General features: G+C 31.9%; 2 protein-coding genes across 4 annotated transcripts in view; one reads left to right on the top strand and one right to left on the bottom strand.

The window, feature by feature from the left end:
* The first annotated feature begins 38 nt into the window (after window positions 1–38).
* On the top strand, window positions 39–3143 carry LOC112726845 (zinc finger CCCH domain-containing protein 17-like). 2 transcript variants are annotated; one of them, XM_072208791.1, is made up of 7 exons: window positions 131–1224; window positions 1338–1523; window positions 1623–1724; window positions 1861–2019; window positions 2212–2391; window positions 2500–2597; window positions 2689–3143. In XM_072208791.1, the coding sequence occupies exons 2-5, from the start codon at window positions 1443–1445 to the stop codon at window positions 2296–2298; spliced, it is 429 nt and encodes a 142-aa protein (XP_072064892.1). In that variant the 5' UTR covers window positions 131–1224; window positions 1338–1442; the 3' UTR covers window positions 2299–2391; window positions 2500–2597; window positions 2689–3143. The 2 variants fall into 2 exon arrangements, with proteins under 2 accessions (XP_072064891.1, XP_072064892.1); XM_072208790.1 differs by having other exon boundaries at window positions 39–1224; window positions 2500–3143.
* A 3011-nt stretch (window positions 3144–6154) lies between these two features.
* The window catches only part of LOC112726844 (uncharacterized), a 34468-nt gene continuing 25361 nt past the window's right edge, over window positions 6155–15261 (bottom strand). For both annotated transcript variants that reach the window (XM_025776380.3, XM_025776381.3), the window contains 4 exons: window positions 12267–13118; window positions 8018–8962; window positions 6714–7474; window positions 6155–6593 (listed from right to left, as the gene is read on the bottom strand). In XM_025776380.3, coding sequence (XP_025632165.1) covers window position 6593; window positions 6714–7474; window positions 8018–8962; window positions 12267–13118 — 2559 coding nt within the window. In that variant the 3' untranslated portion in view covers window positions 6155–6592. The remainder of the gene's footprint in view (window positions 6594–6713; window positions 7475–8017; window positions 8963–12266; window positions 13119–15261) is intronic.

Here is a 15261-nt window from a genome sequence, read left to right as displayed (position 1 = left end):
TTCCAATATAAAAAACAAAAGGTGCTTCATAACTAGACATAACACATCCTAGATCTCTATAACAAAAAAAAAAAATTAGCCATTTAATTTCTGATCTTATGAAATCTTTTTCTGATTTACCCAAACGGCCAAACCACTGAAATCTTAACATTTGTAACTGCCCACCGTCAACCAAACCTATAAATAAAGGACCTCATGTCGCTTCCAATTTTCCTTTACACTATTATACAAACACTTTCTTCTTCGCTGAATCTCTACTCTGATTCAGTGATTCTAATTCTTATTAGTTTTATTGGGCCTTCCGATCTCAATCCTACTCTTAACTCAGGTTTGCTTCCTAGCACGCTACCTTCTTTGGAATTTTGCGCTATTTTCTCTTTCTTTTTTGCCATGGATGATGTGAGTGAAGAGTTGTTCTCTCCGATTGGATTGACCGAAGCTCCACGCCATTCCCTGGAGGAAAGTTAGGATTTTTATTTTAGGGTTCCATTTAATTTCATTATCATCTGAGATACAGTAGTTTGACTGGTTGGAGAGCAAGATTAAATTATATGAGAGGATTTGTTTGATTTCTTATCAAACGAGTGTAAATTATTGTTGTTATGAAAGTTCTTTTCTCTGTAGTGTTCATAACTTGTATTATACTCAAGTGGTGTTATTGTGTTGATGGAAAATTGGGGGATAAGCAGAATTTGGGTTTTGACGAGGGAATGGATTCTGCAGCTTATTCTGATTGGGTTGTTTGAGTTTTTTAAGTACTGGCTAGCTGGGAGATGCAACAGAAATCCTTGCAGATTTTCGCATAGCTTACCGACATTGCCATCCACTGTATACTATCATGCCAATATGACATATAAGCATTCGAAGAAGCCACATTGGTCTGCTGAGAAGATGGCCAGTTCCTCTGTTAAGAAGCCAACAAATTGCGCACCCAAGGCTTTCAAGTAGCCAGCAAATTGTGCACGAGTGGCTGTTGAGTGTGGATCAGAAGCTATGTCTGTTGAGATGCCAACCCAGTGTGAACAAAAGGCTATATCCATTGAAAAAACTGAAAGTGTGGAAGAAGTGGCCACTGTTGCTAAGTCTCCTATGGAGAAATCATGCAGTATTTGTAAATATTGGATGACTGACAATTGTGTGCATGGTGACCTGTGTCAGAGTTTGCATTCATGGTTTTATGGTGATGGTTTTACTACACTTGCAAAACTTCATGAACACAAGATGGTATAGATGTCTGATTCCACCTTTTATTATTTGATATAGATGTTTACTCTAATTACTTAATAAGTGCCATTGAGTTAGATTCATTTATGCTAATATTCAAATTTTGTTGACAGGTTGTCACTTGAATTGCACTACCTGCTGGTTCAGATAAATTTTATTCTGGTAGCACTGATGGCACAGTTTGGGCATGGGATTGCAACACTGGCCATTGTGTTAACATGATCCATCTTAATTCTGAAGTTACCTCGCTCATATCTGAGGGCCCATGGATTTTTGCCGGCGTGAAGAATGCTGTGAAGGTAAGCTCACACTTCCTCTTTTATTTTATTGTAATAATGATATCTTATGTATAGGAGCTTTAACTGCAAATTTATAATTTGATTGTGGTTGTTGTTAAGGGATGGAATATTCAGACGGGTGCAGATGTTACTCTTGATGGACCTAAAAGGCAAGTCCTTTCCTTGAATGTTGGCAATGATATCCTCCTTGCTGGAGCAGAGGTAAATAAGATTGTTGTAATTCAACCTTTGTTTATAGTTAGCCATTTGCTACTGTTCTTGTTTGATCAGAACTGTCACATTTCAGCTAGCTCTGTTGTCTATTAGTTTTAAAATAATCTGTTTATTTAAATTGCAGGATGGTGTTATTTATGCTTGGAGATACAGCTCTGATCCCAAACCTGAGTCTCCTTTCGAACTGGTTGCAACACTAAGTGGTCATACTAAACCGGTGGTTTGTCTTGCTATTGGATGCTACAAGATGCTTTATTCTGGGTCAATGGACCATAGCATCAAGGTACTGTTTGCTGTAAACTAGCAGTTTGTGTATTTATTTATTTCAACATGAGATATATGTTTTCATGCAAAGCTTTTAGATTTATAATATGGTCATGATCAGTCTTCATGGTATACACATGCAACTGTTTGTTTCATTCTCTTTTCTAAACTAATAGTGGGTCTGAGATATTTGTTACTCTGCTATCTATAGGTGTGGGACCTCGATACATTACAGTGCACAATGACACTTAACGGGCATACCGATGTAGTCACATCACTTATTTGTTGGGAAGATTAATTATTATCGAGTTCATATGATTGCACAGTCAATGTTTGGGTGTGCACTGAGGAGGGAACTCTGAAAGTGGCATACACTCACACTGACGAAAATGTAAGTTGTTTAACCACTAACATTTCTGTACAAATATGTTTGAGTTGATATTTTAATTTTATCGATGAAGGAGGTGATTGGTTTATCCAATTTTTATTTTTATTACAGGCTATTCTTGAACTATATGGGATGACTGCTGCAGACGCCAAGCCAATATTGTTCTGCTCGTGCAAAGACAATTCAGTTCGCATGTATGAATTGCCAATGTGAGTAACCATCAAGCTTTCATCTAATTGTCTTGCTACTGTTGCTGCAATGTCTGTGTTATGTGGGGCTTGTTTTTTCTTGCTGTTTTAGCTACCTACTGTGCCTGCTTCTACGGGTTTTTAGAGAGAGGTCGAATATTTACAAGACGAGAAGTTCGATCCTTTGAGATAGGTCCTGGTGGACTCTTCTTCACTGGAGATGGGACTGGTTTGCTGAATGTGTGGAAATGGTTGGAAGAGCCAAAGGTGCCAACTTCTTGGACGCAAAAGATATTTGTAGGAGGAGAGACTGCATGATCATTGGCACTGCATCACATAGAAAATGTTTGTGAATTGTTCGTGATGATTATTACTTAAATTATGTTTGGTGAGGGTACTCTTTTTCCTCTTATTTGGGTAGGTATTAGTGTTTTAGCATTTGAGGTTTTAATGAGGCATCACTAACATAGGCCGAGCAGAAATAAAACCTCGGTGGAACTTTCAATGTATAATGTAACAACATTCTATGTATGATACAATTCTCAATAAGATCATAAATTTTGAAAAGAGTGCATATCATTTTAAATTCTTAATTTAACTTCTTAAATTATAATCATAAATATCTTACAGCCAAAGAAAGAAAAAAGTGACCAATTGAAAACTAAATAATGATAGGCAACATAACTTTGGACTGTTGGAACTTTGGCTTGTAGATGAAAACTTCTCTCGTTGTACTAGCCTCACTCAACCAGACCTGTGTACACCATTACTATTTATAATCATAAGCTTCAAAACAGTTATTTATACTTATAAACTCTTTCTGTCATATGATATTTCCAAGATAGAAAATTTGACTCTGTATTGGAGACACACTCAAGCTTTAAGTTCATGGTTGAGAAAATGTAAGGATGAAAATCTTGAGAGTTTGAATAAACTAATTTACCTTTTTGATGATGATGGGCAGAGTATCTAATTGAATATTTGAGAAGACACCCAAATTGGAAACAATGGATGTAAAGTATTACTGTGATGAAACCCTCAAAAATATATTGTCCTCCCAATTTTTATATTTTTTAATTATATCTCTATACTATTTTTAATTTTTATAATTAGATTCTTACCAATCTAAAAAATATTAGAGTTAATAAAATATTTTTTTCATAAATTAAAAGTATCCACAATTTAGAACTTGTTAAGCTTAGTTTGATGATTGGACAAACAAATGATGACAAACATTGGTTGGGTTAAAAGCCCAATATTATCTAATGTGGGTGCTAGTGATGCAGGCTCAAAATGTCTAATTTCATAGTGCATCAGCCACTTCTAGTGATACACAACATGGGTCCATTATCCTTTTCTCAGCCCAACAATGTTGCTTAAGTATTCCTTGAGTGCTTCAAATCAATGCATAAGCCCAAGGCACTTAATAAGCACCGTTCAGCAAAAACTAGAAGGCTATGCATTGGCTAAAGTGAAAAATGGGCATCTGTCTTCATCATGGAGAAAGGAGGACAGCTGGAACAAAAAAAAAAACACAACAAGGACAGCTGTGGCTCTAGCAAAGCAACAAAACATAAGGACATCAGCAAATCAAAAATGCAGAAGATCACAAGTAAAGTTTGGAAGAGCTAAACAAAAACTCAGAGCTATGGACAGCAGTTGGAATGGCTCAAATATGGAAACACTTTGCATGCCAAGGAAGACAACAACTCCAAGGACAACAGAGGTTGGTGGATCAGACCCTCCAACAAGCAGCGTTAGTGGAGCAGGATGGAAAAAGGACTGCATGCCATAGGAGACAGCTCCAACGGGTTGATGGTACGAGAAATTGGAAGAGGCAAGGAAGAACAAAATGGTAGAGCAAACTGATTCTATAAAGGAAGCTTCACTCCACCATTTCAAGTCAAGAAAAAGAGAACACACATACAGAGCACCTTCTCATACATTGAGCTGGAATCTTTTTCTCCTACTCAAGCTTAATTCTGATCTTTGTGTTATGGCTGTCTTGCGTTATTTTCTGTTTTGAAAAAGGCAATTATGTGAGGATCAAAAGTCAAGAGAGAAAAGGCAAGAGTGATGCAAAATAGCCACTGTTTGTTTTTTGATGTAATTTGGGCTTATGAACTAGGATTAGTTCCCCTTGCCAAGTTAGGTTAGCACTTGGTGAGAATTGAATCTGTGTAGATTCCCCTTCCAAGTTGGGTTAGCACTTTGGGGTTCCTAAGCTTTGGTGAAGAAAGCTTAGGGGTAGATACTAGTTGAATTAGGGAGTAATTCAATAAGTATTGGTGTATGTAATCTGAGGATTATAGTGAAAATTCCACCATGGTTTGTGGTGGAGACTGGACGTAGGATTCATGGTACTGAGAATCCGAACCAGGATACATGCTAGCCCCTTTCTCTTCTTCTCTGCTCTTTTAATATTCTGCGTATGAGATAATTTCAAATAATCTCCTGCAACTTAAGCTTCCACTGCAACAGAGTTTGAAACTCTAAATTTTAAGCTAACTTGATTCAACCCAGGGACGGATCCACTCATGTGGGTGTGGGGGCAAGCGCCCCCACTATAATTTGGAATTTTATTGAGTAGTATATAATAATAATATTTATTTGCCCCACTAAATTATTAAATTTGACCCCACAATAATTTTTTATTCAACTTTTGACACTTAATAGCCAATTTGAAAACTTCATATTAGAGGTCCATTATAATGATCAATTTTTAAGTTTAAATAAGATAAGATTGGTGTTCTTTTTTAGAGATCGACTCGAAAGAATATTATCTATCCATTTGTGTTTCTTCTTTTAAAATTAGCTTTAGTTTTTTTATAATAACTACACTAATTGAATGAATATTTTCAATTATGAATATCATCAAGAGCTAATTTGTATGCAAGTTGAGTTTTAAATGATTGTTTAATGACATATACAAAAAAAAGACATTTTAATTATATTGTCAAAGTTTCAAAATATGAAATATAAAAAATTAAATTTTAAATTATATGTTATTATTTAAATTACTATTTTAGTATTTTAATTTGTAATTAGATATTTTGAAACCTAATCATATTTTACAATAACAAAATATAATTATAACAATAATTATGCTACGTAGACATAAAATAATCACTTGTACAGAATAAATCTTAAAATATAAATTTTGAAATACAAAATACATATTTAAAATAAGTTAAATGATATATGTATTTATACACAAATTTATAATAGATAATTTGATAGCTACTTTTTTATGTAAACGTAATATTTTTATTATAAAAATTATTATAATGTTATATATATTTTGCCCCTACTATCAAAATTTTTTGGATCCGTCACTGATTCAACCCCTTTCTCAAGTTCATCTAGAACCATCAAAACTTCAATAAATTTTTTACCACATATTTTTTGAAAAAAATATTCCGTTAATTTTAATATTTATGATACAAAAATGATCTAATTATAAAATTAAAAATAATGTAAAAACTTAATTAAAAAAAAAATAAAAATCTTATTACAAATTTGATAAAACTATAAGAACCAATAAAATAATTAAATTTAATACAAATATAAGGTCAACCTTATGCATGAAAATGGTCTTATGTAGAACTGTATCTACATGCCATTATCAACTCTTTTCTTATAATAATCTTTCACAATTTTTGACACAAACCACACTCCTTCAATCATGTAAAATTATTACAGTACACTTTCATAAATAAAGATGCGCTAGTGCTTTCAATAACTTAAAAATAAAAACCACACACCTTACAATTACATCCTGTATAAGAATACAAGATATAATTTTATTCATAAACCACACTTAGAGCTATTCCACTTAAAAGGTGTTCTACACTTCTTTCTGCATAGTAATACAGAGAACTTATTCATACAAAGCACACAACACAAGCAGAAAAGAAAAAGAAAAAGAAAAATATCCTTTTCTTTTTTCTCCTGAATATTCGTTGCCAAGATGGAATCCACTTATATCCTCATGTTGCATTTGGTGTCCTAGAGAACCTTGAAAATAAAATTTCATAAAGAATTATGTTAATATTGGCTAAAAGTAAAAATATTATTAAGATTGAGAGAAGCGAAATTCTCCAAAGTTTGATTTAAATGATTGCTGCCCAAACTTACTAAATTTTCCCAAAGTTTGATTTGACTATAGCATTTGGATTATCTTCCGAAAAACGAACTCCGTCTATCTCCACAATCCATGAGTCGGGAGCTTTCACGTCACCATGTGAGAAAGTTTTCATGCTCTTGCATTGACTGATTGAAACTTGGGCACGCCCTGCAAAATTCAAGGTTGACTTTCCATTGTAGAAGCTCTCGAGTTTCGGTAACTTGCTAAGAGACAGTTCCTTGAGCCCTTCGAATGTGATGACCTCATCATCATCCGGTTGATAAGCCACTATTACACTTTCAAGTGCTTCACAGTTGGATACGTGCAAATGTTGCAGTTGAACAAGACATTTGGCGGTTGAAGACGTGAACAAACACTTAAAACTTGCACAACACTCTACTTTCAGCCATGTCAGATTAGAGGAGGCCACCCACGTGTGCAAAAGATCTAACCCAGTGGATTCAAGTTTCTGTAGATTCCTGAGCTCCAACTTTTTAAGCTGTGAAAGGATCTTAGCATAGTTTTCTGTGTCAGGAAGTTTTGAGGAGAATATCTCTTTGAAAGCACTATCAGCCACCGCAAGCATCTCAATTCTGGGCAGTGGCACCTTTGAAAAGAATTCAAAGGGAAATGCATCTGACTCATCAATATCATTAAAGCCCTGCAGTGTGAGACATCTTATGTTTTGGAGGTCCAAATTAGATAGTCCTTGCTCAATCATCATGACACCTTCCTTGTCCAGTGACAGTTGCTCTAAGCCAGGGGAAACAACCTGTAGGATTCAAATTAAAGTCAAAATAGCACTATGATTTTGATTACAGGTTAAAAGATCTGTCTTTCATTCATCTAACATTTAAGCCTGCCAAATATACAGGAGATCAAAATCGGCAACACATGAATTTGGCTCATTATGAATGACTTAATATTCTTTACACTAGGACCATGAATTTATGAGGATTTTGAAAATTCAGTAGAGATAAACTGTTTGGATTGGCAGTTTTGGCACGTATGTATGGCCTGCTTATATATATATATGATAAATTAAATAAGAGAAATAATAGCAGACCAACTTTTTAAGTTAGCCAATTTTAGTGTTTAGGTTTATAATTTAGAATTTAGGGTCTAGAATTTTGGATAAACAAAATCATTTTAAAAAAGTTGACTGATATTGATGGAAAAAAAATTGGTTATCTAGCATTACTCATAAAAAGGTTAAAGTCTATTCAAAACTATACATGTACTCTATGAGAAATAAGCATATAATCAACTTGACTAGAAAATTTATGAATACTGTTAAGACAGGAGCTTTTCATACCTTCCCAGCTGAATGATTACTATCAGGTGCAAAATTCTTTAGCAATTTACAATGATAAATATCCAACTCTCTTAACTCCGGCCAATTTAGAATTTTCTTCCCAACATAAATGTGTGTAAGATTTGGCAAATTCCTCAGAGTCAAGGACATTAACATAGAGAACATAGTAAGCTCTTTATTTGTTTTTTTGGTGGCTGCTTCATCTTTTGCAACAATTTCAACCAACTCCACACAGTTCCTCACATCTAATTTTTGTATGCTACCCATGGCAACTGATGTTGGGAGCAAATTCTTTATGCTTTCACATTCAATAACAGTGACTTCCTTCAAGTTTGGAAGGCTGAGACTTCCTTTAAGATCCTTGTTCCCAATTTTCCAGATGTAGCTCAGATTTGGCAAATTGCACAGATTCAGACAGGATAGCTTAGGGAAGATATTAACCTGTTTGTTTGCATCTTCTTCTTTGGCTACTTCATTTCCTGTAACAATTTCAACTAACTCAGCACAATTCTTCACTTCTAACCTTTGAATGTTACCCTTGGCAACTGACTCTGGGAGCAAGAATTTTATCCTTGTACATTTATCAACGGTAACCTTCTCCATATCAGGAAGACTGAGTTTTCCTTCAGGATCCTTGTTCCAAACATGCCTCAGACTTGGAAGGTTCTCCAAAATCATTGTCTTCAAAGGAATAACAATCATGTTTGATGTATCTTTTACTTCAAATATTGCCTCAACAGAATTGCATCCCCTCACCTCCAACTCTTCCAAATTATTAAGGAAAGGAAGTAAATGAGATGAAAGTATTGCACTTGTTAAGAATTCACATCCTTCCACCACCAAACGTTTCAAATTGAAACCAGAGTAGTAGCCCTCTGGCATATGCATTTTACCAAGCCATAAAACTTCCAGCTCTGGGTGATCATCGCCAAGAACAAGATGTTCCTGAGTGTCATTATATCAGAGAAATAAATATAAGGGTAACGGAATAAACAAAGATATTGCATTCAGCTAAAAATACTTGTTTAAGATGTTAAATGTAGAAAATTTTGTAGTTAGAAAATTAAATCCTTTCAAATTTTCAAAGAATCTATTTATCTATTTTTATTATATAAAAATTGATACAAATTTATTATAGAATAAACTTATACCATATTGATTTATATGATTCTGCCATATCAACAATTTTACATAGATAACAATTTTATAATTTTGCAAAATAAAAATAACTAGAATGAGACCCGCGTGTTACGCGAACTCAAATAAATGATGACAGCAATTAATAAATATTATCAAATAATTTTAAATACATAATTACAAATATGAATAGAAAATTATTTTGTGAAATAATAAAAATTTAATCACATAAAAATATACATTGTAAATTTATAAAAATTTAAAAATTTTGTAGTTATTTATATAATATCAAAGACTATCTTTACTAAAAATGATATATATACATAAAAAATTAGTCATTATATATTTGCGTATACATATTTGTATTGTTTCATTCTCAATGTGTATTTTATATTTTAATATGTATTTTGTAACACCTTAACTTTTAGCACCTCATGATCGTACTAAAAGTCTGAGCGCTACTTACCTCTATTCCTTTAATTATATGCTATGTTTATGTAATATTGAGCCTTCGCGAATACGAACCGAAACTTTAATTAAAAAAATGGAAAGTTTTTACTTTCAATCACTTATAATAAAATAATTTCTAATAATAAGGAACTCCAATTTATAAAATAAATTATAACTTATTTATATTTATATTTTTAAAAATATGGGTGGTTACATATTTTATGCAAGTAACTATTTTTTGTGTATGCACATAGCATGTTGTATCTTTATTAATTTCTATTTTAAAAATTGAAACTTCATATATCTATAGTATCAACTATTTTGATAAGTACAAATAGATTGCATTTTCATTGAAAAGAATTAGAATATAAGTATTAAAATAAAATAATAACATTAATTGATCTACTTGATTCGGTTCAAAAGTTAGCTTTTTAAGTTAGCGATTACTACTTCTAATATTTTTTTTTGAATGTGGATTATTTTTTAAATATCTTTGCTAGTAATTTTATAAAAAAAAAATTATTTTTTTTTTATTTTAAGTAACTTATAATATGTAATGCTTTACAATGTTGATTTTATAACTCATCCTCTTTATCATCACTCTCTTAAGAGATTCCAATATTTTTTAATATTTGTATTATTATTATGACTTTAAATATTGCTTCTAGTATCTATATACATTTAAATTATATGTTTTAAAAAATATGAATTGAATAATTTAGAAAACAATTAATATTACTAAAAAAAGATTTTAGTTGTAGGATTAATTTTTTGTTTATATCCATGTAAATTATGTTTTAAAAAATATGAATTGAATAATTTACTCTTTTATAACATTCTTTTTTTAGTAATGTTTTTTTTTTGTTTCCCACGGTATCCCCTAACTCGACAGGTCAAGAACTAATCCGTTGCGGATCTAAGTTCCATTTAATTGTGGATAAGTTTGCTTGGACTATAATTTTTTATTTCAGACCATTTATGACAAGTCCAATAGGTTAAAAGGAGCCGGTCCATTTATGTTTTTTTTTTTTAATTTTATATTTTAAAAAATATTTTAACAAAAATATTTTTTTAGTTGATGGGTTGAATATTCAAATTAGATTAGGAAAAATATTGGCTAATTTTTTTTTTTTTGAAAAATACAAAAAAATTAACAAGTTGGTCTTTTAGCCTATGACACTAACCCGTTTATACTATTTTTTAGAATAATTATTGGATCAGTTTGTTTAACCCGAAATTTAAATGGACTTAAATTTAGAGACAAAATTTTCTCGTTTAAATGAACAAATGAACTAGTCCGATAGATTTAGCCCATTTTAACGGCTCTAGATGCGAGCCAATGTAGTACTCCTTTAAGTGTGTGGTGACATTGGAGACCAGAAATTGAAGGGCCTGCTTAGTATGGAGAAATGTTGGTGGTAGGGGTGTGCATGGCCCGGCCCGGCCCGAAGACCCGGCCCGGTCTCGAACACTTTAGGGGCTAATTTGATGTGATTTCATCGGGTCTAGGGCCGGGTATGGGTCTCAAAAGTAGACCCGGTCATTATTTCGGGTCGGGTCCGGGCCATAGCTCGGGTCACCCGAAATCGGCCCGGTGCCCCGGTCATCATACACAATTAATATTTTGTGTTATTAGTGATGGATGATGGTTATTATTATGTGAAATTTAAGTATTATAAACCTTAATATTTGTGTTATTAGTCATTATATATAATACTATAAGTTAATATTTTATGCTTAAAATGCATAAGACTTTAGACTAATGCATAATTTTGTGTTATTTGTATTGATTTAAATATTTGGTGTTATTAGGCAATATTAGTATTGATTATGGTTATACTTTAATTTTAGAGAAGAGTTACTTCTTATTATATTTTTCTAAGTGAATTTTACCATGTCAAATAATGGTTGGAGTCTTGGAAATTTGGATATTTTTACATGCTAACTTACAAGAAGGTATCAAGGTAATATAATGTTAACGGCCCGGTTTTCACCCGATTTTTACCCGGTATAATCGTGGCCCGAAAGTGTATAGGTTTCATCGGGTCTAGGGTCGGGTTCGGGTCTAACAAATAGGCCCGGTATATATTTCGGGTCGGGTCTGGGTCACATCAAACCCGGTTTCACCCGGCCCATGCACACCCCTAGTTGGTGGGATGATAGTGAAGGGTTGGAGGTTGGAGACTTGGAGTGACTTAGCAATAGAGATGGCTGTAGGTTAGTTAGTAGGTTTTTTCTTATGCTGTTTAGGTGAGAAATGGTTGAGGATTGAGAATTAGATAGTATTAGAGTTTGGAATTAAATTATATTAGAGAATAATTTAAGAATTCTTTTTTTTGTATTTTTTGGAGTTTGATAATTTTGTCAACTAGAATATCTTTTATAGTATAATTTTAGTTTTTTTTTGTGAGATTTTTTTTCAGTATTCTGAATATTTATGGATAAAAATAATAATTTATTCAAAAAAAATTATTCTTAACATCTGTTTAATTAATGTGTACTAATTCAAAAAATTGAAAAAAAAAAAAAGTAAATGAAAGTACCTTTCAAGTTATAACAGAAGATGATATAAGTCATGGTCATTGGCTGGATAATTTTGGAGGGAGCATAAAAAGTGAAGTCAGAATAAAACTTTAATCGAGATAAATTCAAAATTCTTTACCTGTTGTAGAAACTTCATCGCAACGGCGACATTTAGATCGTCGTGGAAGAAGAAATCATCATTTGATGAGTCGTAAGAAATTTGAATTGCTCTAGAACGTTCTTCCACATGTACTGCTCCTTGTTGAGAGAAACTTTTCATCGCAGGACAGTCTTCTATATTCACCCAAATTAAAGAGGGTAACTTCAAAATGGCACTCCCAGAATAAAAGCATTCTAGATTTTTCAAAGAGCAAAGTTTTATCCTCTCAAGGCGCTTAAATTCAATGTCTTTCGTGGCCGTGGAAGCTGTAGTTGTTTCATCACTCTGCTGTTCTTTTCCCACTATTTCTTTCAATAAGTCGCATCTCGAAACTTTCAACTCCTCAAGGTGTATTAGCAGTTTTGCAGCTAAGGATGTGAATAAACACTCCAATCTATGACAAATCGATATATCCAATTCTTTCAGATTGGAGCAAGTTTGTCCTAATGTTGTCAATTTTGGACATCCAGAAACTTTTAACAGCTGTAGATTTAACAAGTACTCTACCCCACTAATGGTGTTCAGCTCAGAAAGTGAGAGCAAGCTCAATTCTTTCAAGCCAAGCATCCTCTTACCTGCTTCTTCTGGAATATTTATGGATTTAAAATGATGGTTACGTATTTCAAATCTCTCTAAATTTGGTGTCTTGTCAAGTATCTCTAATAGTAAAGCAGAGTTCTCTCCATCGTCATTGTTCTTCACTTCAGCAAAGTTAACAACTCCAAGTTCAATTAAATACTGAAGGCCTTGATTCACAGACTGTGCCAACCATGAGCTTAATGCCAAAATCTGATTTTGGTTGAGGTACAACGTCTTCACGTTGGAAATAGCCTGTTAAATGAAACAATTTTAAATTCGATTTTGCTAGATAGACAATGACTTTGGTAAAGAATGTAAACTATGGACTTTAAAATTGACCCAATAAAATAAAAACACACTACACCTCTACAAAAAGTACGGAAATTACAAGTGGAGAAGGGAGATTACTGTATGCATAATTGCATTGTTCACTAAACTCATTGTCTCCCTCTACTTTTTCTTTTAAATTTAATTAATTGGTGGCTACTCCAATGAAGATTTAATGATTGTCATCATGTGAAGATATATCATTTTGACTATTGGATGATAGATTGTAGGGCTTGATTTTATTTGAAGTAAAAATGTTACCTTTATTTAAAGTGTTGCAAAATAAATAAGTTACACTTTTTAAACAAAGATCTATCATAAAAAGATGTTTTTGGCATCTTCATGAAAGTAACTGCCTAATTAAATTACTAGATTTATAGACTATTTAGATGATACTTTGATAGTTGAGTAGCATTACTGTAAAAAATACACAAATATAACGAATAAAATAAATAAAAAAATTTATGACACTGACATAATATATGAATATATAGAATTTTTTATTGGTATTAAGAACAGTGTTATGAATTAATTTTTAAAATTTATAATTCCGATGTAATTTAATCATATTCTTAATTTAAGAGAACATTCAGAGTTAACAATTAATTCTGATAAAAAAAAAGAGTTAACAATTAATTAAAATGAAGGAATTATTCACCTTATTATATAGTAAACTTTTAAAAATGATTACATTTTGATTTTGTTAAACACATTTGTTAAGAGTATAAAAAAAGAATGTTATAAAAGAGTAATTTTTAAAATTTTCAATAATATTAAAGGTCTTGATAATAATTGGAAATTTAAATACCTGTTAAGATTATATAAAATATGAATTTATATTTTCGATACAACTATTTTATAATAAACACCTTAATAATATCTCTAACAAAACACCTTAAGTCCTTAATAAATACTTATAAACACTTGTTAACATGACAAAATTAGAGTTAAATTCTAAAATAGTATCTAAGATTTTCTTTATTTCTCATCCTAACCTTTCTTCCAATGTTCCAATTACAATGTGGGTGTTTGAAAAAAAAATTGTTAATTTCTTTTATTTTATTAATTGCTAATGTTAAAGTGTAACTATACTTGTTGCAGACTAGTGAAAAAAAATGGTGTGAGTTATTTGTCTAAGACTGACAATGTACAAAAAGAAATAAATGGAAGAGCAGATGCTACAAACAACAATGAACAAGTGAGGGTGAATTGTTTTCTTGAGGATTGAAAAGTTGGAGATGAATTAACGACCTAGAAATTTATAATCCAAGTATTAGGATGAAAAATATTTGCTCTTCCACACTTATCTCTCAGTGCCTCGGTTTTGGTGAAACAACCTTTCTCCTTCCTCCAAAATTTATGAACTACAATACATTCTATGGTATCAAAATTTTTCAAAAGTTCTAACTGCTTCAGCAAACAAATCTTATCTTCTAGTCATAGAGGAAGAAATTTTAAATGCGAAGAGTTTGAGCGAAGAAGACGAAGAAGTGATCAAAACATTGGAGGTGGCAACGTCTTATGTTTTATTAAGGTTAAATGACATCATTTCATCAAGTATTTAGTACTAAAATTAACGCGTTGTCTAGTCCAAAATGACTGTTAATCAGTTATGTCTCAGGTCACTTACGAAGTCAAGAGGAAATTGACGAAAAAGAGATGGAAGATTAATATGATGTAATTTTTTTAATTTCAAAAATATTTATAGTGTAATTAATTTCTCGAAAATCTTTTTGGTGCAAAAAATGAATATCAGGAATCACTGTAGTTTTAACTTGCAAAAACTCCAACGTTAAATATAAATAATAAGTTCAGGAAAAATATGGACCAAATAAACAGCTCATTGTATATATTGTATAGATATCTCATTGTCTCCCTACCAAGACTCGTAAGTTTATACTTTCTAAAGTTATTAACTTTTTTGTATTCTTTAGTATCTTAACAAATTAATGTCCTAACAAAATCTAAATTATTATGCAATTCTCATGGTCGGTTCCACAAAAAATCAACTAGGGATAAAGCCAACTGTAATCAATTAGTTAAAAAATAAATTCATTACAGAAACAAC

The sequence above is a fragment of the Arachis hypogaea genome, chromosome 12, assembly GCF_003086295.3.
Source record: "Arachis hypogaea cultivar Tifrunner chromosome 12, arahy.Tifrunner.gnm2.J5K5, whole genome shotgun sequence".
In the NCBI taxonomy this organism is placed as follows: domain Eukaryota; kingdom Viridiplantae; phylum Streptophyta; class Magnoliopsida; order Fabales; family Fabaceae; genus Arachis; species Arachis hypogaea.
The sequence above is the reverse complement of the archived record's forward strand: the minus strand, read 5'-3'. Positions and strand labels throughout refer to the sequence as shown.

Excerpts from the sequence above, each read along its gene's own strand:
- LOC112726845 (XM_072208790.1), top strand. The coding sequence starts at position 1,443 with ATGATCCATCTTAATTCTGAAGTTACCTCGCTCATATCTGAGGGCCCA. Across the intron at positions 1,524-1,622 it reads GCGTGAAGAATGCTGTGAAG|GGATGGAATATTCAGACGGG; the intron begins GTAAGCTCACAC and ends GTTGTTGTTAAG. Across the intron at positions 2,020-2,211 it reads CAATGGACCATAGCATCAAG|GTGTGGGACCTCGATACATT; the intron begins GTACTGTTTGCT and ends TGCTATCTATAG.